Source organism: Tyto alba, unplaced genomic scaffold (genome assembly GCF_018691265.1).
Source record: "Tyto alba isolate M040663 unplaced genomic scaffold, T.alba_DEE_v4.0 Super-Scaffold_16, whole genome shotgun sequence".
Classification (NCBI taxonomy): Eukaryota; Metazoa; Chordata; class Aves; order Strigiformes; family Tytonidae; genus Tyto; species Tyto alba.
Genome location: NW_024881278.1, coordinates 33,181,369 through 33,206,791, shown reverse-complemented (window position 1 = coordinate 33,206,791; position 25,423 = coordinate 33,181,369). Strand labels below are relative to the sequence as shown.

Sequence of the window (25,423 nt, the reverse complement as noted above, 5' to 3'; positions counted from 1 at the left end):
TTTCTCAGACAAAACTGCAAATAGGAAGTTACCCTCCTTTGGAAAGGTGGGGAGCGGTGGCAGAGGACAGAGCATGAGTGGAATGAAGATTAATTTTGTGTGCCTCTCCAGTAAAAAAATACTTGTCCTACGTGGCTTAACCTGTGATATTTGTATCTTCTGGGAAAAATGGAAACATCATTTCCCATTTAGAGTCTAAATCCACTTTGTTAATGTTCTTATTGGCAGAGTGAGGATGATTGTTATGACTTGCTTCCACTCTCATTTCTAAACAGATTATATTGCATCATCTCGCTTTAAAAATATCTACCAATCAAAACTAGTAACTGACAAAAGATGTCTGTGTTCCAGTATTTTCCTTGTCTCTGGTTTTAGTAAATAAGATCTAATATATGCTGTTAAATCCTGCTATTTTTATTTGCAAGTAAGAAGGTCATCTCCCACATGCTTATCTCGCAAACTTAATCCTGGTTGGACATCATAGAATTATTCTCTGTACTCTTGAACTCTGTGTCTGGCTGACTAGGGCTTCTTGATGGAAGTGTGGAATATTTTAAAGAACAGCATATGTGCTGAAATGCATTCCGCATGTCCTAAGTATTTCGTGAAAGCAGTGAATCATCTTAGAATAATTTTGTTATGGTATATTAAGCTACAGAGATTTAAAAATAATCTTTACATTTCATGGTGGTGTCACCTTTTTCAAACATAGTGTAACTTTCCAGTGTGTAACTTGTTGTATGCAGTCCCTTGGTTGGTGTGAAGTGATATTATCTGACTACTAAATCCATGTCACTCAAGAGATTCGCTGACTGACAGAACTTCAAGCTAAAGGGTAAAGACCTCAACGCTACCAAAAAAAGTAGCAACCCAAGTTCTTAATAATTTCAACAGAAACACCACTCAGAATGTGGTCAGATACTTATTTCAAATGTGATAAAAGTGGATTTTGCTTCAAAAACAAGGAAATTCATTGGTAATAATTTTTTACTGGTGAAATGTAAAGTGTTAGTAATGCAGTTATGTGAGGCTATGTTACTTCTCAATGGAAAAGCCATTACTGAAGAAGGCAACTCATAACTCATTCCATAGCAGACCACTAACAACTAGTGCTACACATACCCACGCTATTGCAAGGTATTTTATGCTTCCCATTTATCATATTATTTTTCTTTTATTTCAAATACATTAGTTCCTATGGAAACCATAAAACCTAGGATAAGCATTGTTGGGGGAATCGTGATTTCAGACATAAATTGGTTTCTTGTGACTCATTTGCCCCCAATCCAGAATCAGATGAGGTACAGCATCCAGAAAGGGAGCAGCTCTGAAGTGAGAACAAATCTTGGATCTCTATCCTTGCGTGTTCCCTTCTCTTCTATTTGCATTGTAATTTTAGTGGGACTTGTGATGGCAGTGGCCGAATCATTTCCAACTCTGTCCCCAGAAGTTTTGGTTTTTAGACAGCTGAAATATCAAGCTTGTTTATTTCTTTAAATACCTAATGTGTTAAAAGGATTTGATATTTGCCAAAATGATTGATCCATTGCCTACAGTGTGGCAAATTTACCACTTCCAGCTGGGGGCATCAGAAAGCACCCAGATAAGATTTTGCCAAGTTGGTTTTCTTTCGTGCACATTCTTTTTAAAACCTTTGTCTCACCAAACTGGTAAGGAATAACATGTTCTTGCTTAGTAAGATGCACTTGAAAACAGTTATTCTGTCCAAGATCTTTCATTGTGGTCATAGTAAAATCTCATATTCAGATTTTAATCCGTTTGAGACAGCAACTTTCTTCTGCACTGCGTATCTCTAAGCAAGCTATAAATGCCAAATGTTGATTTTCTTGCCAGACCTTTTATCTGATCGCATTTGTCTTGGAACGTGGCCAAACATCGCCCTTTTTGAGACAGGAAAAAGTGAACCACTCCCTTGACAGTAAAATCGGAACTGCTGCCTATAGAACTGTGAAATCAAGTGTTTACTTGATTTGGAGAGAAAGGAAAGGGTTGCCCTTTAAATGGGATTGTAGTCAGAGGGAAGGAGATGACTGTGTCCCGGTCCAGACCAGGACCAGATATCTAAAGGAGGGAGCCCCTTTGCCAGTTTTGCAGGGTTCAGTGCAACACAAGGCTCCACAGGTTTAGGAGTAGGATGCAAAATGTGCAAGGGACCTTAAAGCTACATCACTATCTAGTTTCCACTACTGTCTCTTGAGGAAAAAAAAGCAGATACTTCAAGTTAGGGAAATAATGTCTTTTAATAACAATACTCTTACATGTTTCTTATTTAGAGGTTTAGGATAAAGGGTGGAACCAGAAGTGCTGAATATCAACTGTGAACCACCAAGGAACAAGCTGTTTGATATGTCTGCTGTGATAAGGATAAGAAGCAATGGATTTAAGTAATGAGCAAGAGAAATTTAGACGTAAAGAATGAGTTGCAAATGGGAAGTTGAATACTAGAATGGATTGTCTGGGAGTATATGGGATATCTGTCACTGGGTATTTTTAAAAAGAAGTTAGATAAATCTGTCAAGAGGGGGTGGGGAGACAAAATTGGCAAACTTCTAACCAATTTTCCAGTGATTCTTTAAGACTTTTCAGGGGCATTTAATTTAATCTGTAGACATCTTTTTGCATTCTACTTTCTTTTACTTTAGCATCATCATTAAGGTTAGGACAGATTTACCTTCAAAGATATGCACTCAGCTCCCAAGGAGTATTCATCCGACACTATCGTGAGGTGAAAGTAGATCTGTCCTATTCTCAGTGTATGTGATGAGAGAGCAGGAATGCTTTCCGCCCTGGCAGCAGCTGGAAGTAGTCTGTAATCTAGTCCATATATATATATGTGTGTGTGTGTGTATATATATATATATGCAACAGTTGAGCTCTTCTCTTTCTGTATCAGATGCGTTTGAGAACAACACTGTCCTGTTGGAACTTCCAGAGGGCTCTAGCAAATGTCCTGACTGAGTTAAAAATACATTTCCTTCCTTCTCCTCATTTACAGAGTCCCCTTTTCCCCTCAATGTAACGAATCCCTTCATCACTGAGCTCATGTTTCTTCCTTGTATTCTGTTTGCCCTGAAACAGCATTATGCAGACATTGTCTCAGATGTCTCCGCTACTCCGCAGTGCTCTTCTATGGTGACAATAAAGATGCTGAGCAAAATCACTTTGCGGTATCTGCTGCTCAATGTGATGACAACATTCTTGCAAATGAAAAACAGTTTATTTTTCAGGGGTTTTTTGTCAGTCGTCTTTAAACTTTTTTTTATAGACCTTTCTTGGCCTTGCTGCCAGGGTCTTATTTTTCCTGAATTGAGTCCTCATCATACTTTTTCATTTTTCATTTTTTATTGTTCCAGCACTTAGAGTAAGATGAGTATTTGTAAGGTCCCTTCTTTATCTCGAGAAAGCCATTTTATGCTTTGGGTATGATCACCATTTATTTTAAAACTAACTTGCTGTTTAACATCAACTTTGACTTTTCAGTCTTAAGCAGAATGTGTGAAGTGGTACTGGTATGCACAAGAACAAATGAAATCAAAGTTAGTTGAATGAGGGGCACCTTTTCCATTAATGAGTGTGTTCAGTCTAAATCTTAAGATAACCTTTATCAAAGGATCTTCACTGGCAGTTAGTATTTAATGCTCTATGTGTTATGTATATCTGAAAAGACATGAATATAAATCTATACAAATGAGTTCAGTATCAAGATTTTTCCTGTTTTCTCGAGCATCTCTAATACATCCTTCTCAGATTTGTTACTGGTGCCTAGAGATGATAGAAAATAAAAGGAGTAGCAAATTTGCGCTTAATGTCACAGCTGGTTTGTTGCAATAATAAATGGGTTGCATGCTTCTATACCTGATTGCATATGCTGGTGTGCATGTGTCTCGACTTCCCCAAAACCCAAAGCCTTTAAAGGATAGTATTGTTAGAAATACTAAAGGATAGTATTGTTAGAAATACTGCTAGAAAGCTGGTGATCATCTCATCATAAGTAGATCATCTGATCCACTTACATACCAAATTCCCATTTAATAGTATTTTAGGGATTATGCTGAGAATGATAAATGCCACAAAAAGGAATATTTACTCGAGCATTAATGAGATGTCCTGAATTGCACCATATGCATTTTATGCATTCTTATTTTAACGTTCAAAATGACTTTATTATTCTCAGGTTTAAATCCACGTGTGCGGTTTCATTTGAGATGTTGTTGAATCAGAAAAGCCTCCTCTATACTTCTTAGTTCCTCTTAAATGAGGAGTAGCTGTACACACGCAGTGGATTGTTGTGGTGGGTTTGGGAAAACCCACACAATTTGGTAAAGCTCTTTTAAGTAAATGAGGTTTTGGAGTGGACTGGCCACTCTAGGCTTTGATTCTGCTGTAGCAAAGACCATTTGGAGCACTTAGGCCTTATCTGTGCCTGTGTCGGGAGGCAACTTGTAACAGTTGAGTTGCGTGGGCACCCCTGGTGAAATAAGTGATTTTTCTAAAGGAGCCCTGCAGCTGGCAGTGCTTTCAGTTAATTGAGAGGGCACGTTGCAGAAAAGTGGCTGTTGTTTTGTTGCTGTGACGTGTCGCAGCTGACAGGCTGTTTGGATGCCACAGTAGCTATTTACTAAAGCTGGCCGCTCTGTGCTGGCATAACTATTTACAATCAAATTCATTAGATTAAACAACAAAATAAGTTGCTGTGTAGTACTTCCATGTGCTATAGAACTCTGTTTCAATACTTGCTTATATCTGATTAATAAAAAAGCTTTTAGAAGCAGGCTGGGGCTCTGCTGTTATAGGAGATTTGCCACAGATGTGAACCGAGAGGAGTGTTTTGTGCAGAAAAATAGCAGCAGCAAAAAGTTCTGTATTCAAAGCCAGCAGTGAGCCCGAGATAATTGAGTCTTACAATTTTCTGATAACTAGTATGAGTTTTGAAATAAACAGATCTTTTTTAGCATTCCTCTCTTAACTAGATGGCATACATGATGCTATTTCTGTATGTCTTTCCATTATCTTTGTCTTCACAACAGTAGAGTAGATTAAAATGATGTTTGCTGGGAAATTATACTTTGCAGCAAGAAACTGAAAACTATTTTTAAAGGACTGTCTTGCGAACAAAGATGCAATAGCCCCTTTCTGTTATGATTATGCTACTAAAAAGTCTGTGCTCCCTTGCTAAAAGAGAGAAATTGCTTACTAAAGTGTTTACTTATAATTTAGAAATAGAAAAACTATACTTGATTTTTCCTTGCTTGTAGAACAGAGTACAGACAAGGTCAGATTTTCATGTAAACTAGAGTTAAAGTTGTCACAGAGAAAAAACTAGCTTGAGAGATTTTTAAGGGTCAGCAACAGGGACTTCATATTGGTTTTGTTTCTGGCTTTCCTATAGACTGTTGCATTACTTAGAGTAGGTGACCTGAGATACTTGTTTCTTTCTTTCCCTGCCAACAGGAAGGCACATTTCCTGTTTTGCCCATATATTATGCGTAAGAAGAATTTCTGTGAATAGAATTTGTGGTAGTGTGTTGTTTAATATAACGTAGTAATAGTGGTGCTTAAAATTTACAGCCGTAGTTGACATGTGCCGCTCTTACTTGAACTGGACGGCTTCATTTCCTGTATCATCCATCCTAAGATGAATTTTTCTTCAGTTTTTCTCCAAAATCAACATGGTGACATGGTAAAAAAGTAGGCTACGTGATATCCTGTGTTATGATCGTATTTGCCTTGTAGTGCAATTAAAATTAGAAAGTGAGACCTCATAATCGGTGAGGCCTGAAAGCATATAACATGAGGTTAGTGGCCCTTTGAATCTTTCCTGAAGGGGGGCTTTCCAAGAGAGAAGGTAAAGCTATAAATAATGCCCTTTGCAAAAGACAGATCTTGGGGTTTTTTTGTCCAGCACTGAAGATGCCCGCTGCCAGCAGTGACAACTCTGTCTTTTGATCATTTACTGTTATGTTCATGCTTTTTTGTTTTCATTACCTGTTTCTGATAAAGATAACTTTACTTGAAGGATTTTGTGCAAGCGTGGCCCCATTGTAACTGCATCAGTGCGACCTTTCCAGTGTCAGAACAGTTCCCTTTTTCAGCCAGATGGTTAGGGTATAGTACTGTCATTTTTAAACAAAAAAAAAAAAAAAAAAATGTTGATTTGCGTTTGAGTGTTAAACTACAGAAAAGTATGGACTTGCTAGGGAAGTTCAGATCAGGCAATAGACTCGGTTTGTACAGAGAAACGGTGCAAAAGACAGCAGCATAAAGATACCAGTACTATCCTTAAAGCAAAAGCTGCTCTCTGCAGATATAAGTACAGGGCACTTTGGTTTATCTACAGAGTTTCATATGTCACGAGCCAGGTGCTGGAATGTTGGTATTGCCTTTTATGATCCTTATAATTCAAAATCATTTTATGTTGCTATTTTAGTTCAGGGTTCTTTCTCATTCGTATGTTGTAGGCAAAACTGAATGTGGACCTTGTTCTTTTGGCTGTTTGTGGGGGTTTTTTGGGGGGTTGGTTTTACTTTCTAAGACTGTGGGAAGGGAAGAAGAGAGAGCTAAAGATCTTTTTTAATGCTTGTATAGTAAAAATAACTGACTGGTTCTTCCTTAGAATCAATCAAAGTAAATTGCATTGAGTGGCTAATTGAGCGGATATTCTGAAAAGCATGCAGATTATATATTATATATATAGTATAGATATAAATCTATATAGAGAGTGATGAACTCTACAGAAGGCCTTTGAGCAGAAATGCTTTTGTCTTATAATCAAGATAGCGTGCGGTAAATGAAGCCAGATTCTAGGCTCTCCCCTAAATTGTCTCTCTGTTTTTGTTGCATGTTACCTCCAGTAGTATTCTTTACAGACTTTATTCTTAGTTGAATTGACTTGAGAGTGGGTATGCTTCACAGAGTTATATCATAGTATTGGCAGTTCATATCTGAGTCCTGATGCTTCATTCAAGACTTCATGCAAAACCTTTAATTTTCAAAGCTGACTTTTTTCTGTCAAGTGAGTTTGCTTGTTCGCTTGTTCTTCTCCTGTTTTCTGCAGACATTCACCTGGATTCAAGCATGCCTGGTTTGATTGAGACCTGTCTTGGTCCGGCATTTACCTCAGTTGTTGTATGGTACTTTGCAGAAGCAAGGATGAAGAGAACAATTGGGAAAAAGTAGTTTTCTGATCAGGGTCTGCACGACTTGCATCTGGTGTGGGTTGCTGCCCATGTGCAAAGTAGCATTAGGTGTGCTTGTCACGGTCCGTTTGGATCGCTCAAATTTACAGGGCAACATACTCTGTAAAAATTAAGCTTTCTTTTATGAGCTTACTAGGAAGGAGAACAAACACACACATCAAACAAGCACGCAATCCCCTTTGTATTAGCTAGTCTAACACATAAAGTCACTAGTTCATCACTTAATTCATGAGGTTTCTAACTCAGAAGTTTTCTGATTCATAACTTGTTACTCGCAACTCGTAACTCGCTCATCTGCGAGCAAAACAGTTGCCAAACCAACAGCGAGTGTGTTTGTCCTTCTTCCTCTGTCACGGTGTGGGCACCCCCCTGTACCCCACTGGGAGGCACCAAAGCCTCGGCGCTCTGGCTGCTGTCGGATCCACTTCAAAATCTTTTGGGGGTAAGCTGCCATTTGTGCCGTACGGACCAAACTTCCAGCCTGTACCGTTGCCGTGAGTTATGGGGATTCTGAAGGACCCGCCAGACGGTCCGTATGCAAGGATGGTGGCTGCATAATAGGGACCTTTAACCCTTCCTGGATATCGTGTTTGCCTGAGCGTTGCTCTCACCTCAGCCCAATGGAGCTGCTCCCCGTGTACACCAGGCCTTAGCATGAGCTGTGTGTTAGCCGCAATCTGAGCAGGAGTAGAGTGAACAGTCAACTATTCCCAGCTGGGAAAGATTAGCAGACGTTTCAAGGTTTATGTTCTTGCAGTTGAATGTCACCTGTACTTATTTAATCATCCGAATCCAGCCCTTGGCAGATATCAGCGGGGCGGTGGAGAAGATTGGATGTGTGGGGACTCATTCTGTTCTGTCACTGCTGGGGGGGCTGGTGACCCCAGGAACCACTGGGCTTTCTTTACCAAGCCGTGGAGAACTGGCTTGCCTGAGGAACAGCAGCTTTATGTTGGCATGTGGAAGGCAGATGTGAAGGCAGAAAAACAAAGGTTTGTTGGGTCAAAATAATATGAAGGACTTTGTCTTAAGTATTTCTAAATATGTTGTCGCAAGGTGCGTGCAGCTGTAGGGAATATGAACACAGAAGAGAGTTACAGCTGTATCACTCTGTAGTCATTTCTTCTGCATCCACTAAATAAAATTAAATAGACTAGGTGCAGCAGGGGTTGTTACTAGAATATAAGGCCATAGCAAAGAACCCAGGAGTACACGTTTAAGACCGTAGAGTTAATCTTGGTAGACTTCCTTGTGACGAAAAGAATATTCCTTAATGCTCAGTCTAAAACCTTTGTTTCTTTTTACAAGTAATTGGAAATTATTTCCTAGCTATTGTTTTTGCAAAGGGTGCAATAAAAAAGGCTTGTGAAAAGGAAATGCTGCATGAAATTACAGTGTCTGAGATCCATTGTTTGACATCCTTAACTGAAAAATTACATGGTACACAAGATACTCTGTGTCTAAAAATCTACATCAAATGAGATGTTGGCTCCAGAGTACTTGTGGGGTATTGGAGCTCTCAGTTTTACTTGTAGAACTACAGGGCAGTTTGCTGTTCCCTGGATGATACTGACAGTGTCTTTAGACTGACAGTGAAAATTTCAGAGGGTTTTTATGATAGCACCCGAAGCAACCTGTCACAGAAAAGAATTAGAGGTCAGAGCTGTGCACTGGAATTTATTTCTGATATTCTTGGAGCTCTCAAGAACTTTGGCCTGCCTTTGACATAGGGTTTAGAGATGCTACCTTCAACTGGTTCTGTTGATTAAATAATTAAATCTTTTTATGTCTTGTCAGCCTGTATGGGTGAAATAATTCGCATTTGGAACATTCAGAAGCTTTTAAGTGAATTGTAATTCAGCATGATTCTGGATCATCTTTTGAAAAGGAAACAAGGCGACTTCAGATGTAATGTGGCTTTGAGCATGCAGTATTGCCAGGTTAATCCAGAGGGTGTATACTCAGATGTGAGCTGGAGTATGAAGCCACATTCAGACACACAGTGTGTGAGTAGGGCATTTGAGCTATGTTATTTTTCCCAGCGAATTGTAAAAGAGAATTTCACACGTGGACAGGGGAAACCTGTCAGCACTAAGCGTTGTTTAGGCAATAGTTTCTCTGCAGATCGGGCTCATTACTAATTTGGATGAGAACTGCACTTGGGGTGTATCCCAGAGCTGTGATGAGTCAGCCTATATGGAAAACACTTCAAGTATCTGGTCAAAAACTTTCATCTTTTTTGCTGAGTGAGAGGTAGAGGAGTCCAAATGACTTTCTGTATTGCAGTTACAAAGGCTCCGCTTACTGTGTCCTTGGGGGGTGGATGCACTGTGAGTAGGATGTCTGGTTCTAATCTTCCTGCTTAGTTGTAGCTACTGAAGCAGATTCTTTGAGAGGGAGAAGTACTTTATTTATTCTACTGATGACCAAGATGGAGAGAGTACTGACTGTTAGGTTACGTGATAAAAAAGCCTGTCTACACACACACACACACACACACACACACACAAAGGGGTGGAGAGGCAATGGCAGGTAGACAAACCCGAGTAACACCCTGCCAGCACTCCTCCCAAGACCATCATAGCCACGTAGGCAACTCATCTGCACAGCCCAGAGGAACACAGAGGCAGGGAAAGTAAAATTACAGACTCGGAGAAACAGATGCTCTGTTTGGCTTCTCCTGGGTACTGGAGTAGGCTCAGCCCCATGGTCCAGGGTTGATATCTATCAAGATGAGGCTCTCCAGAGCACACCACGGACTGAGGAGGGGTTCTGCCAAGGGGAAGGGGACACATTATGAAATGCAATTATTACACATTATGAAATGCAATTATTACACAAGGCTTACGGGGTGTCTAGGGCAGGAACCAAAGGGAGAGCAAGGGAGGGATCTAGGTGATTTGGGGGAGGAACAAGTATGGGAAAATAGAGGGATAAGGGGATAGAAGGGGTGGCTCACATGTAAGCAGGGCTGTATGCTTGTCTCACCGTGACCTGCGTCTGATCAGTACAATCTGTCCTGACTTCTTGCTAAACGCAGTTTCTAACTCGTTTTCTTGGGCTAGGGACTCTTATTTACCGTGTGCATATATGTGTGTGGGAGGGATCTCAGTGCCAGCAACTGCAGTATATACATTTCCCAGTAATGGACCTTCATCCTGATCAGTCAGAGAGGAGCAGAGTGAGGTTATTAGTGCTGTTTATGTTTGTGTGAGTGCTGTTCACTCGCCTTTGCGTTGATTTGCAGGGCTTGCTGTGTACGTATGCATGTGTGTTGTACAGGTGTGTTTGTGTCTGTGCCCACTGGGATTGCATTCTGACCTTTCTGTAAGGGTACACGGATGGAGATAGCATCTCTTCCTTTAAGGGTGCATGGTTAAGGACCTTTCCAGTGTAAAAAAGGGGATGGTAAGGGAGAAGCCATAAAAGAGAACCTACAGAGATGCAAACCAGAGCAGCAAACTAAAAGGCAGGCAGTAATGAGAACCAAACATGGTCAGCTACACTAGTTGCTAAGGGTATGTGGAATGCGAGGACGTTTATTTCATTAACTTTACCTGATAGAGGTCCAGTGGGATACTAAGGAAAAGGGGGGAAGCTGTAAGCAAAATATACAGACACACAAACCAAAGAAAGAAGCAAACCTTGTCAATCACGCTCATTAGCGGGCTATCAGAAAGCTGCAGGAAAGCCAGTACTTTGCAGCTGGCAAGGATGCAAACTGAGGGTCCAGGATGTCAGAGGGTTGTCAGTGGAACTGTGCAAACTGGTGAAGGAATGTGCAAGGGAGGGGACCAGAGAGGAACGAAGGAGGAGTATAACAGGGGCTGGCCACATTTAAGATGGGGCCAGTGAGTTTGCTTGTCCGACTGAGCCCTGCACCTGATCAGCACAGTCTATCTCATTAAATCCTTTCATAATTATCCCTCTGTCCGATCTTACTCTGTCACATGTGTGCGTGAGGTCTGCGGCAACTAAGCGCAAGGATTTCTCGGGGCGACTTGTGTGAGTGGATGCTGGGCCGGCAACTGGAGTCAGACGGGGCGTGGGTGCCCCGTGACCTGTGGTGTCAGGTGCTGGAACAAGTGAGGGTCCTAACATCGGTATTTGGAGGGGCCATAGCCCTCTGGATCTAGGGAGGGTCCGACAGAATTTGAGCCCGGAGTACCAGCTACGTGAGGAGACCAGGTGGAGTGAAATTGGTACCAGCAACAGCAATCAGGCTGGGGGCGTGGGTGCCCCTGACGTGTGGTGTCAGCAAGTGGTATCTTAGCTCAAGCTACTGGAGCAAGTGAGGGTCTTTGCCAGCGGGGCAGGAACGGGGTGTGTGCCCTGCAAATCAGCTAGTGGAAGGGACCGGGGTGAGTGAAGCAAGTCAGGGGCTCAGCCCGGGTGCCTGGGACAGCACCCACAGGTCACAGCGTGTGGGCCTGGTGCCAGCTGCTGTGGAGGCAGCAGGGAGGTGAGGGTCTGTTGGAGAATGGCTCAGAGACAAGGGTCCTGTGCTTTTAGCCAGTAGATTGTAAGCCTGCATGCCTAAGTTGTGCCTTGTCATGTATTAAGAAAATCTTTGAACGAACGTTGGCGCAGGCTCTGCTCATACAAAAAGAAAAAGGGGGAATTGTTGGAGAATGGCTCAGAGACAAGGGTCCTGAGCCCACCGAGCAGTTGTATGATCAGAGCCTGCTCTAGCTGCTGATGCTGAGCCTCACTAGGGTTTGCCTGCAGCTGCTCGCAGCTGCTGATACAGGAGGAATGTCAAGGACGCTTCAGCCCTGTGTACCGTGGTGGGTCGAAAACAGGGTAAGGGGAATTAGGAATAGTGGTCTGAGAAACCCAGTGTTATGGTAACGGTGGTCTGAGAAACATTGTGTTACGGTACTGTCGTGTATCGAAAACAAGTCAACAGGAATCAGAAATAGTGGCATGAGAAACTTAGTGTTGTGAGAGGCTTGTGCTGTAAGCTAACTGCAGGTGGGTGGACCGTGCGAATACGACCTTTGGAGCTTAAGCCAATCAGCTAGTGACTAGTAGGCATAATAATTATCATTGTCTGTATAAATATATGTACCCTGGACCAATAAAGACACACGGTGATTGATGCTCTATCTCCCACACTGAACCCGTCTCGGCGTGTCGTTCGTCCGCGGCTCCGCAAGGGTCTGTGTCTTTCCCAAACCTGATGTTTGGTTTGGGTTTGGTGGGGGTGGTATTAAATTGTTAGCAAACTTCAAGCTGGACTAGCTTGAAGAGAGTAGGAGCAGAGAAGTAGGAAGCCTGAGGTCCGGGGTTGGGGTCAGGCAAGCAGAGAGGACCAGTTGCTTATATTCAGGAGGACCTGTAAATACAGAGTGCCTGTGGGACGAGTGTGTGAGGGCTGCACGTTTGCTAGGGAGGACCAAGCTGGACCAGCCAGCAAGTAGAAGATCCATGGAGTGGGTAAGAGGGCCTGGGCAGTGGTGTCGGATGGACAGAGGGGCCGTGCTGCTCCTCGAGGCATCTGCAAATGTGCATGCGCTCGTGAATGCCACTGCCCACCATTTGCCCCCTTTTCGGGAAACCGTATGACACCCCTGTCACTTGTCAGCAGTAATACTAGCTCTGCCCTCCAGCCAGCTTGTGCAATTTCTGGTTTTTAGCTACTGATATTTAGGTTTGAGTTACAACTGGGAGACGTCCTGTCGCTGTGGTACAAATCTGCTCTGCCTTTGGTGCTTCTCATAGAGAAGGCAAGGCTGATACGGAGATGATCTAGCTAACATAGGCTTGATTTTTTGTTCACGAGTTTATTACTCAATTCTTTGGGGTAACTGGCTTCCTAAGCCTTTTAGCCATGTGTCTGAGCCTCTCTAGGCTCGCTTGCATGGAAGTGTTTTTCTTCCAGCACTGCACCCTGCTCTCATTTTATCTCATCTCAGCTTGTAACTTGGAGAAGTACTGGGACCAGAGGACCTTATGCCGTGAGAGGAGCAGCCTGTGCAGACACTCTCCTCTGCATAACAGCAGCAGCAGAATAGCAGTGTCAAGAATGTGGCCTAGAAGTGGCAGGTTCCTAAAAATCATTGCTCCAGTACAATTTCTAGGAAGGAGGACTATCCAAGGGCAGTCAGTTTGGCCTGTCATTCATTCTGTTTTTACAAGAACAAAACCTCTAGGGAAGTGTTGGGCTTTTACCTTTTTCTAACTAGTGTGCAACAACTGCTCAGTACTTGAAATCACAATAACCTTTAACAGCCCGTGTCTGACTAGCCAGTTACCACACTTCCAGTTCTGCCTTTGAAACTGTCGCTTGCTGTTTCTTAATAAATGTTTAAGTGCTTTCATTTTGCATTTGAGAGATGCTGTTCTTCCCTCAGCTCTTGAAAGAAAGATGAATTTGTATTATCACCACTGGATGACGGATACAGGGAGCCAGTCAGTTTGAGGTACACTGTGATTAAGGTTGAACACGCATCTGTTTTCGAATGTTTAAAATTGGCTTTAAATCTGGCTTGAGTGGCAATCTAGCAAACAGGGGTAATTGTGTCTTCGTTTCAGTCACTTTTCGGAGGCCATGCTGTTTTTAAAGCGGCACGTTGCCGAGCTCACCCTGGAAGAGCACTGCTTGCTTGGGTGGAAGGAGGCACGGGGCTGGGGCGGGGGGAATCTAAGGACATGGTTGTTCCAGCAGCCCCGGCTGCCTGTGTACATGATCCAGCTTGAAAGGCCTTCCGAGTGCAGTAGCACTGACTGTGAGGGCTGACTGAACACATTTTCCTTCGGAGCTGCTCACAAACAGCTGACGAGCATTTTTAGGAAGACTGCTGGAGAAGCTCATGTATGTGTCTTTATTGCCACCTTCTGGGAAGGGAGGAGAATAATTCTTGCGTAGATTTCTGCATCCTTTATTTTTGACAATACACATGCTAACTATTTTCTTGTACAAGTACGTATTCAGATTGGCAGTGGAAGATAAAAACATGTGCGAAGCAAAAATAGTATGCTCCTGGGGAGATCACTCTGCCTCGCTCTCTTTTCTTTCATCGTTATTTTGCCTTTTCTGTAAAGAGCCTGTTTCCACAAGCACTTTCATCCTAGGGGGCTTGGTTTTTTAGCTTGTTCTTGTAAGCATTGAGATTGCAGAAAGATAAATAGCTTGGAATAAGCGATTAGCAAAGCTGGTATTTCTTCAAAGTGCTCCCTAGAATATATATGCACCTTGAATTTAGCAGCGTCCTTGTTTTAATGAAAGCAAAGTAGAATTTTTCAGAAGCACTCATGCCTAATCTGTGCCTAGTGACGTCAGTGGAAATTTTTGGGGGTTGTTTTGGTTTTTTATGTTGTTGTTGTTTTATTTTTATTTTTTAATTTCAGTAAGAATGTTTAAGCCATGACCAAGTATTTTATAATAATCTACTTTGAGATGTATACCGCTACAATCAGGGTAGCTTACTGAAAAATTACGTAGAAGGAAAAGGGGGCAGCACTGCTTAATTCATGTATAAACAATGCAGGTTTCATTCCACTGTTACTGTGATTTATGGAAATCATATTGAGGCTTCAAGAAATTAGACTCTGTTGCGTTTGAGAGGAAGGGGAGAAATGAACCGTGAAGTAAATTGTATCTTTTGACTGGTAATTCTGAGACACAAATATTGACACAGTCAGGCAACATCCAGCATGGTATATATATATCTTATAGATACTATATATTATGGCAGTTTTATATTTTATATAAAGTTTATGTTTTATATACAGTATGTAAACGATGTATTAAAATACATGTCTATATTTAAATAAATATGTATTTTAATATATTTAAAAAAAAAAAAAAAAGGAAACTAGAACAGGAGCTAGGTGGATAAAGCACCTCAGATGATATATTAGACCATTTAAGGTGGGAGACTATAAAGCAGTGACCTGCCTGTAATCATGTAGGGGAGTCTACAGCAGCTGCAGAAGCAAATTTAGATTTCCAGAATGCTAACCATAAGGCTACCTGTCTCCCCAGTTGTTGTTGATTTCGTCCCCCAACTCCCAACTAAATAGCTTTCTTGCATCTCTGCTTGAATTTCTTGCAGAGTTTCTGCAAACATCTCTAGCTCCGGGAATGAAATACCATTTTCTTCTTCCCCAACTCTTAAATGAAGTCTTTTTAGCTGCTGTCATCTCCGCCATGAGGCTGCCTTCTGCAGTCCTCAAGTCTATTTCAATCCTAATTTTTAACCCATGTAAACCAACAACATGCCTTCAGCAGTGCTTGAGAGTACTTCTAAAATGGGTTAAAATGCGAGGGGGGCAGTGAGATATTAACACCACTTTCAATTTCTTCCCTTCTTTTTTCATCATGATTGAAATCAGAACACTATTTGCTGTGCAGCCAAACAGAGTTTTAATGAAACTGAAGTAACTTCTTCTGCGTCTGAGTATCGATTTTTTTTTTTTGCAGCCTTTACATACTTGATGCCTTGAAGTCAGTGTCCCACTGCAGACCATGCCTGCTGACAAAACCAGTATATATTGTAAAGCTTTATCACAGACCTCTAATTCTGTTTTTGCTAAACTGACTCTCTTAAAAAAAAAAAAAAAAAAAAAAAAAAACAGTTGGACTGTGCCATAACGAGATGCTTTGTGGTTTTTTTTTTTCTTCAGGTGAAAAATGTGTTTTGTATGAAAGCAAAGGAAGGCAGAAAAAAATCAACACGTGCTTTAGTGGCTATTGGAAATGGTAAAGGGGCTGCAGGTATGTGCATTTACTGTATGTAAAAGATGCCAAATTAATTACTGTTTGTAATAGGACTTTGGGAGGCATGATCTCAAAAAAAAAAAAAAAAAAAAAAAAGAAGAAGAAATTTACCCTTTTTTCCACTAGGCAACATTAAAATGCCTGTAGAAATTTTGAGTTTCATCTATAAAGGTAAGTTTTATAATCGAATTATGTATGTATTCACTTGGACACTTTGTTTTGTATTAAATAAATAAATAAATAAATAAATTGGGAAAAGTAGTAATATGTGATGAGATTTGGAGCATATGTTATCCAGTGCTAAAAACATTTTTTGTTTAACTCTGGAGTTATAGAACTAACCACTGGTAGATCCTAGCAGAAGGGATCATCTGTGCTTTCCTGTACACACTGTTTCTTTTTACCATATGTACTGTTCATGTTTACAAAAAAATCAAAGCCTGCAAGAACTCAGCCATGCATATTTGCATTTATTTTACCTAACCTTAGGCACCCAGCTGCGGAGTGTAGTTGTTTACTCTCGAGTCCAAGAGAAGGGATCGGGCACCTGCAAATTCCAGGTGCCTGGAATTGTGGATGGGCTCTCATGCCCCAGGAGGTATTCAGACCCCTGCAGTGGTGGCGGAAGAAAATTCAGCTGGGCGTGCTCTTCACAGAGGTGCCTGTGCCTGACTAAAATGGACCTGGGCTCCGTGGTTACCAGAGCAGATGGAATCGTAAGGAAGTAGGAGTCAGTAGCTGTGAATTTGGCTTTCTGGTTTTGAAAATCACTTTCGTGTTGTTGGGGTTATTGGGGTGGGGAGGGGAGTTTATTTTCATTTGCTCTAACAGCGGTGACAGCTTTGCAGCAAAGGGCAGTGTGGCTGGTCGTGTGCTTTCCTGGGTCCTTTTCTAGCTTATTGTCGTGGTTTCTGCCCAGCTGGCAGCTAAGCACCAAGGCGGCTGCTCGCTCACACCGGTGGGATGGGGAGGAGAATTGGAAGGGGGAAAAAAAAAAAAAAAAAAAAGTAAAACCTCATGGGTTAAGATATAGTTTAACAGAACAACAGAAGGAGAGAAAAAATAACACCACCACTAATAAAATGAATATATAAAGGGAGTGATACACAATGCAATTGCACCCCGTAATCTGCACCCCACATCCCCGCCCAGTTCCCCCACTTATGTACTGGCCATGATGTCAGCACGGTGCCAAATATCCCCTTGGCTGGTTGGGGTCACCTGTCCTGGCTGTGCCCCCTCCCAGCTCCTTGTGAAAATTAGCCCTATCCCAGCCAAAACCAGGGCACTAGCATTATTATTTCTAGGTAGAATTAGTATAAATCTGACTGGGGGTTTTTTTGTTTGTTTTTTCTTCTCCCTAAGTCACAGGATAGTCCCTTGGAAGTACAACTGCTTTTAGGTGAAAAAGGTCTGTTTACTGGTAGCCTCAGCTAGCGTCTTGATGCAGAAACTCTTAATGAATCTGTCAAATTGGAAGACCCTAGATTTCCTTCTGATTTAGTCTCTTTAGGAGGCTTTCTTATTTTATTGAAGTTAATCATTAAAAAAAAAAAATCCACTTTATGGGCTTCCTACAAATATTTATACACATTTAGGGAAAAATAGAATACTCAGGGCCCTTTGAGTCTGGTGTTACAGTAACTTCGGTGATGTGTGGCTTGACCCATTTGTAGGCTTTCTGCATTATGACTCTTTGTAATGGTCTCTTCACCATGCAATTTGAAGTCTAACCATAGAAATGCTGTCTGTGGCATAAAGTAAATAGGAGGCATGGCAGAGTTTTTGGTAGCGGGGAGGGGGCTGCAGCGGTGGCCCCCTGGGAGAAGCTTCTCGAAGCTCCCCTGGCTCCAAGTCGGTCCCACCTCTGGCCAATTAGTGGCTGAACTAATTAGCGATGGTGGTTGTGCCTCTGCGATAACGTGTTTAAGAGGGGGAACCTGGGAGGGGGTTGGGACTGGTGAGGAGGAGTTGGGAGAAGGACGAACACCCCGGGCAGTGGAAGGAAGGAGAAGGAAGGGGGGGAGGTGTGTCAGAGCACAGACCCCCACCCTGTATCCCGGGGGGAGACAGCAGGGCCACCCCCCTGCCACCCGTGGAGGTCCGCGGTGGAGCAGAGGCCGACCTGCAGCCTGTGGAGGAGCCCACGCCAGGACAGGCGGCTGCGCTGAAAGGAGGCCGGGACTCTGAGGGGAGAAGCAGCCCCCACTGTTGTAGTTCGGCACTGGGAGGGCTGCACCACGCCGGGGGGGGCCTGGGGAATGGCTGTGGCCTGTGGGGAGGACCCACGTGGGAGATAATTCACGGAGGAATATCTCCCGTGAGAGAGACCCCACGCTGGAGCAGGGGAAGGGTATGAGGAGTCCTCCGCCTGAGGAGGAAGGATTGGTAGATACAATGGGTGATGAACTGACTGCAACCCCCATCCCTGCACTGCTGTGGGGGGAGGAGGTAGAGAAGGAGTAGAGAAATCTGGAGCAAAGCTGAGCCTGGGAAGAAGGGAGGGATGGAGGGAAGGTACTTATAAGTTGTGATTGTATTTCACACTGTCCTACCTCCGATTGTTTAAGTGTTGGTGATGGTGGTGTTCAAATTGATGTTTGGAGTGTCTTTTTCCGTAATGGTGTGTCACCCCTCCCTGTCCTTGTCTCAATCCTTGAGCCTTTTTTTCTATTTTCTCCTCCCCATCCTGAGGGGGAAGGAGTGAGCAAGCAGCTGTGTGGTGCTCAATTGCCCTCTGCGCTTAAACCACAACAGACAAATCAAAAGAAATGTAAGGTTGGGAAGGATGTTAGAATACAAGCTGTGAAAAGAGACCCTTTTCCTTTTCTTTCTCAACAAAGACTTGGGGTAAGAATACTGGTCAGAGGCGTTCCATTTAGATGTGATTTCCTTGTAGCAGAACTCTAAGCACAGTTTATGTATGCAAAGTAGTGATGACCAAGGTATCTCTAGAAGCAATCAAACCGTCTCTGTGCGGCGTCTAACTTGGATTAACTCGCCCTGGATCCCAGCATAAAGGCACTGTGCAGCTACCCTGCACAGCAATGAGTTTCTTCATAATTTCCAATTATTTTATTGAGGAGACAGTGTTTCTCTTTCACTCAGTTTTCAAATGCCAGGAGTTAAAGACTTTTGTTGCAGGGTAAGTTTTAGTTAAGAAACACTCTTGAGTGTGCTAAGTTTTTTTCCATAAGGAGATAGTTTTCATGCATTTGCTTGCGTGTACAGATGGCTGTTAGGCCTCAAACTTAGAGGTAAGACAGCTGTACAGAATTAAGAGGAGAATCAGCTGAAAGAATAGAAGATTAATAGCTGTGAAGTAAATAATCCAAATAATATAATCCAAATAATAGAGAATTCCTACCTCTAACATGAGGCAGCAATATTGCACGTATTGTATTGGTGACAGAGCACAAGAAATTGCATTTGCATTGCTATATGACTCTAGTAAAGAAAATCCTGCTCTCAGTATATAAGCAGAGCATCCACCTTTTGGATATAAATAGTCTCCTTTTTATTATGAGCTTAATAGGTATCTCTGATGACGGGGTGTATGTGGGAGCTTTAATAAGACAACTGGATTTCCAGTCAACTGTGGTTTTGCATAACTTCATTTATGTGAAAGATTCAAGTCCAGATGTGTTCCTCGATTTTAATGGCAGTTTGGAGGGGAATAAAATTTATATGTAGAGGAAAGTGTGGTTCACCAGCAGAAAGACACGTTACTCTGAAAAAATTCCTCCTACCTCTTCTCTGAAAAGCTTTTTCATGAAATACCTTATCGCTTTAATCCATATGTGCTGAATGGTTGAATTGAGGTTGCCCAGGTGACCTCATCTGTGGGACTTTCTAATCTATTGAGTGACTTCCAGGTATGAATGCACTGCTGTTGTGATTAAAAGAATAATGCAGTTTCCTTGCGTTTTCTTGTGCAGGAGATAGTAACAGAGACCTCTGGGTGCATGGTGCCTGCGTGGGGAAAGCTGTCTCAGGAGGTAGCTGATAGTTGACACTACCCTTGACCATCTGCTGCTTCCACAGGCCTCCAGGCTTGTGGTCATACCCTCTTTTCTTGTAGCACCACAATAGTCAGGATGGCATTTCTTTCCTAGATCTCTTCCAGCCCGTTTCTCCTGTAATGTCTGCATGAAATTAGTGAGTCACTGTTGGCCAGTGACTCCAATCCCATTGCTTTTCGGATTAGGCTTTTGGATACAGGTAACCCACAGCCCCAGCTGACACAACAGAAACATCAAAGGACCAGAAAAGCTAGATCTGATGATTTGAAGTTAAATCATTTTAATTCAACCTACCTTGACATGGTTGGGCTAGGGAGTTTGTAAGAACGATTGTCACATCCTCTTACTCGCTGCATCCAGTCAGTTGATGCCTTGCTCTGAGCTGACTGCAGATACTCCGAGACTGCTGTGAAATCTCTTCCTCACTACTGCAGTTGACCTGGTAAATAGGAGTAAGTCTGAGGGTTCAGAGAGAAATAGGTAGCAGTTTGTAAACTGGCAGGCTGCTTTTTCTCTGTTCTGCAGGCACACATTTTTTTTGCATTATGCTGTTAAACCTGGTTTTCATATTCTCTGTTTCACGAACAGAAACCCAGTGTCCTCCTTTGCTTCTAGGGTCTTGGAGTTACTCTTTGTACAGACCTTGATACATCCACATCAGCTTCCTTTTTTTAATTCATTCCCTTCTTTCTTCTTAAGCAGAAGACTGGTCTTTTTCTGCCTGAAACAGTCACCACTGTTCAATCGTTTGGACAAATACACAAAAGATAGAACTTCAGCCTTATTTGTTTTCATTTGACAACAAGCAACTGGCATCCCATTGTTAGGTATTAGTAACCCCTGAACTGTTACTTTTTGTGGTTTTCTCTGTACCATTTACTGGGTATGATCTATGCAATGGAGTAGAAATAACAGATACTGAAAGTGTTTGTGAAGTTCTCTGTTTTTTTTCTCCTTTGCTTCCTGAAGGTCCTGCCTTGTCTGTTTCTCAGTAATAAAATGACTCTTTTCTGTCTTGCAGGTTTTGCAATTGGGAAAGCAGATAACCGGATGAATGCTTTACGGAAAGTAGGTTGATGGAATTATTTGTTGCTTGATGACAAATACAAATAATTCATACCTACTTTTTTTTTAGTAATAAGTATCTTTGGTAGTCTATGCAAGGAAGTAAGTCCACGTACATGTTTTGTCCATCTTGATACAATCCTAGAATCATTTAGGTTGGAAGAGACCTTTAAGATCATCAAGCCCAACAATAAACCTGACGCTGCCAAGTCCACTACTAAACCCTGTCCCTAAGCGCCACATCTGCACGTCTTTTAAATACCTCCAGGGATGGCAACTCAACCACTTCCCTGGGCAGCCTGTCCCAATGCTTGATAATCATTTCAGGGAATAAATTCTTCCTGGTATCCAATCTAAACCTCTCCTGGCACAACTTGAGGGCGTTTCCTCTCATCCTATCACTTGCTGCTCGGGAGAAGAGACCGACACCCACCTCGCTACACCCTCCTTTCAGGTAGTTGTGGAGAGTGAGAAGATCTCCCCTGAGCTTCTTCTTCTCAGCCTAAACAACCCCAGTTCTCTCAGCTGCTCCTCGTAAGACTTGTGCTCCAGACCCTTCACCAGCATTGTTGCTCCTTTGGACACACAATGAGATTGCCCTGTAATGAGGTTCTGTTAATTCATTCTTTTATTTTCTTTATTTTCTACAGTCTGTACCTATCCCCCCTTGGCCACTTGTTTCAATATCTATATAGCATACAATCTGTGCATACAGTTAGTGTGTACAGATTTTTCTGACACATGTATAACGACCTTATTAAGGCTCCATTAGACTTCAAAATGTTACTTATCCATCTATATTAATCTAATTTGCATTGTCATGCTCAAGTAAGCTATGGAAGTAGCAATGCTGAAATACTCAGTTTGACAAAGTTGTTGTTATATTGAGAAATCTTTTTAAATATTACATCTGTTAGGAGAAGGTTCCTTAAAGAGAACGTTTTCATTTCCATAAAATAAATGGTTTAGATGTGGGAAACCTGTTTTCTAGAGTTTTCTTTCTCACTTCTTTTTCTGTCTAGTTAACTGAACAATGGCATATTTCAAAGATTTTGTGGAAAAAAATCAAGAAAAAATGTTTTCTGCTTTTATTCCCTAGGCAAAGAATAAAGCAATACGCTGCTTACATTTTATAGAGCTCTATCAAAACCACACAAGTAAGTATTACGATTTTTTTAGACTCTTTCTTGAAGTGAATATACCAACAAGAACTGGTTGCAACTAGTAACAAAGCATAAAAAGACGTTAACTAAAACCTTTCTGATCTGATGCATCGTATTATCCTTCTTCATGCTTTACTTTGCTTCTTCAGCACACCGTATGAAATCTTAGCCCCATACTGTTTTAACTAGTCAGTGGTAATGTCAGAGTGCATAGTCTGTCAATCCCCGTGTAAAATAAATCACCATTACCTGGAATTAATCTGTGGTTTACTCTTGACTTTCACGCAGGTCTGTATCAACAGTTGTAGGAAGGTCCATGAAAAAAAGTTAAGATTACATAATACGAGATGATGCTGTTAAAATATTGAGAGATTTATATTCCTTGCCATAAAAGATGGGGACAGACGTTTTAGTACAGCCTGTTGCGATAAGACAGAGGTAATGGTTTTAAACTAAAAGAGGGTAGATTTAGACTAGACACAAGGAAGAAATTTTTTACAATGAGGGTGGTGAAACACTAGAACGTGTTTCCCAGAGGGGTGGTAGATGCCCCATCCCTGGAACCATTTAAGGTCAGGCTGGACGGCGCTCTGAGCAGCCTGATCTAGCTGAGGATGTCCCTGCTCATTGCAGGGGGGGTGGACTAGATGACCTGTAAAGGTCCCCTCCGACCCAAGCTATTATACAATTCTGTGTTTAAAATTTGGCTACTGAATGCATATTATTTCAGGCTCTTTAAAAATGGGGACAGGAGAAGGGAGGAGTAGCAAGATGAGATCTCTGCTAGCCCAATTTGAGTTAAGGAAGTCAGATACTGTCTGAGCATCTCTTCTCTACAGTGAACTCCTCTGTGCTTTTCCCCTTTGTATGTCCGAGGTGATTCCCCGTTGACTCAGTCCGTGTGTGCTGACAAAGCCCAGCAGCCAGGGAGAACGCGGGCTGGAGAAGTCAATCTGATGTTTCATGGTAGCTTGTTGTTAATTCAATTTAATACCATACAAGTCCGTCCTCTCTGATGTCAGACGTGGTGCCAGTGCACCAAATACTTGGTTATCTGTCAGAAAAAGTTTGAAAGATAGCACCTTACAGAGCACACAAGTATTTAACGAAGTTATTGTGTAGGTAAATATTCAGTATAATAAAACTCCAGCTTACAAATACACAACTGCAGTTACTGTCGTGAGTCCTTGAACATTAATATTTCACAGGAACAGACTGGGGAATTAAAAACTGGTGGTGTTGCCACCATGCTTTCCATTCTACTTAACACAGAGGTTCTCTCTGAGCCATCTGGACTGCAGTGCTAGAATCCACTATGCAGAGACTGAGCCACTGAATCAAATGTATATAGCAGCCACCCACCAGAGGAATATGAGTCTGGGGTTCCTTTTGAAGCAGAGAGAAGCAGGAAGACTGGAATATTCTGTAAACAGTCTGTATGGAAAAATCCAGGAATGCTGAAGCCGGCGGGGAAATCTTAGGTTAAAAGCTGAATTATTAGAAAAAACTGAGGAAGAAGGTTAAAATGTATCACGTGAGCTCACTTCAAAGCTAAATGAGGATCATTGGAGGCATACTGACACTTCGGATTTTTCAAGTGAAGCTTGGTTTTCTGTAGAACAGTAACATAGTATTTACAGGTGTGTAAACATTCCTAATCTTATTTCAGAAATGTACGGAGATTAACCCTTCTCTTTAAAGAACTCAGAGGAGAGTAAAAGCAACTTCCCATTCACAGTTCTGAAAAAGGAAGAGGTAGTCCTTAAATGTGCTGAGCTAAAGCTTTTCCAGAAGGAAGAATTTAGCTGTCATGCCTTTTTTTTCTCCCTTACAGTTTACCATGACATTACAGTGAAATTTAAAAGCACAACCATCCGCATGAAGAAGCAAAACAAAGGTAATTAAAGCTACCTGGAAATTTTGAAGTTTTATTAATTATTGACTGGTATTTACTTCATTAAGTTAAATTTATGCAGTGTCCCTTTCTTTCAGAGACGGATCATTTGGTGCTAGTCTACCATGTTTTAAATGTTGAAGATGATAAATTATTTTTCATTAGAAGTACCTCCTGTTGATGACATGGCTTTGTTATTTATTGTAAATCGGGGTTTGTCCTTCCTAAACTGGTGGGAGCCCAGTTCTTGGTTTTCTTTCATGCTTCCTAAGCGTAGTTTGTTCAGCTCTAAATTACCTAGATGTGGAAAAGGTCCAATCTAGTAGCATAGATGTTGAAGGCAAAGGCCTTTAGAGGAACCCTGCAGATTTTTCTTCCCACCATATGGCCCCAGGCATGCTTTTGGGGAACTGATGGGTTCGTTCCATTATTTTTCAGCGAAGTTTTTTTTCCTTTTTTTTTTTTAGCTGTGGTTTTCAAGACAAGATTCAGAGCTAGTTTAGTACGCAGTAGTGGGAGTGCTTCAAATGGGAGTCAGAGTGCAAGCTGCAGCTGTATGCCAGTCCCTCCTGAGCCTGTACTGGGATAGCATGGGCTATCCCTCAACGATGCCCTCCCTCACCTGCCTCGCACTGCCTGTGGTCACGAGCTGGAGCCAGGATAGCATTCAGCCTGCTGCTTCCTCGAGACCATTACTGCTTTATTTTCCCTAACATCAAGAGCTCCCTGTGGGTAAACCAGAGGGAATATCTACCCTGGCTTGTTGTCCTACACCAGACCAGCACAAAAACCGTCTCACTGTTACACAGCGGCTGTGTTTTCATTTCTCCATCTTTGCAAGCTCTTGGTCACTTGGCTGCCAGGTGTAGTACAGGCAAATGCTTCTTTAGGCTCATGTAGGTTAGATGTGAGTAATGGTGAGTCCATGGCCATTAGCTCTCAGCTCGCAGGTCTGTCCTTCCACTGTGCTGTTAGATGTGCAGCTGCCTCCTCCAGGCCAGGACCCTCCTGCCCAACCCCTGGAGCCCAGCCCGGTTACCCAGGGCCCAGGCTGAGGGATGGGGCCGTCACCTTCCCATCTGCAGGTTCAACCAGCAGCAGAGCTGATTATGCATTCCCAGAGCCACACGGACACCGATACGGCTGGCCACAGACAAGGTGCTGTCTTCAACAGCACCCATGTCCCGGACTCACAAAAACACAGTCAAGTCCCCTCCTCCTCTTCAGCCGGCAGAAATAGAAGCAGCAGAATTAGCAGCTGCAAAGTCCAGGCTGATCTTCCTGGCAGTGACACCTGTAGTTTCTTGATTGCCCATCAGGTAGTGGCGATGTTTGTT

General features: G+C 42.3%; 1 protein-coding gene across 1 annotated transcript in view; it reads left to right on the top strand.

The window, feature by feature from the left end:
- The window catches only part of MRPS5 (mitochondrial ribosomal protein S5), a 62,940-nt gene that overhangs the window by 32,931 nt on the left and 4,586 nt on the right, over nucleotides 1–25,423 (top strand). The window contains exons 6-9 of the mRNA XM_033011041.2: nucleotides 15,849–15,939; nucleotides 20,986–21,032; nucleotides 22,129–22,186; nucleotides 24,027–24,089. Of these exons, the coding sequence (XP_032866932.1) occupies nucleotides 15,849–15,939; nucleotides 20,986–21,032; nucleotides 22,129–22,186; nucleotides 24,027–24,089 (259 nt within the window). The remainder of the gene's footprint in view (nucleotides 1–15,848; nucleotides 15,940–20,985; nucleotides 21,033–22,128; nucleotides 22,187–24,026; nucleotides 24,090–25,423) is intronic.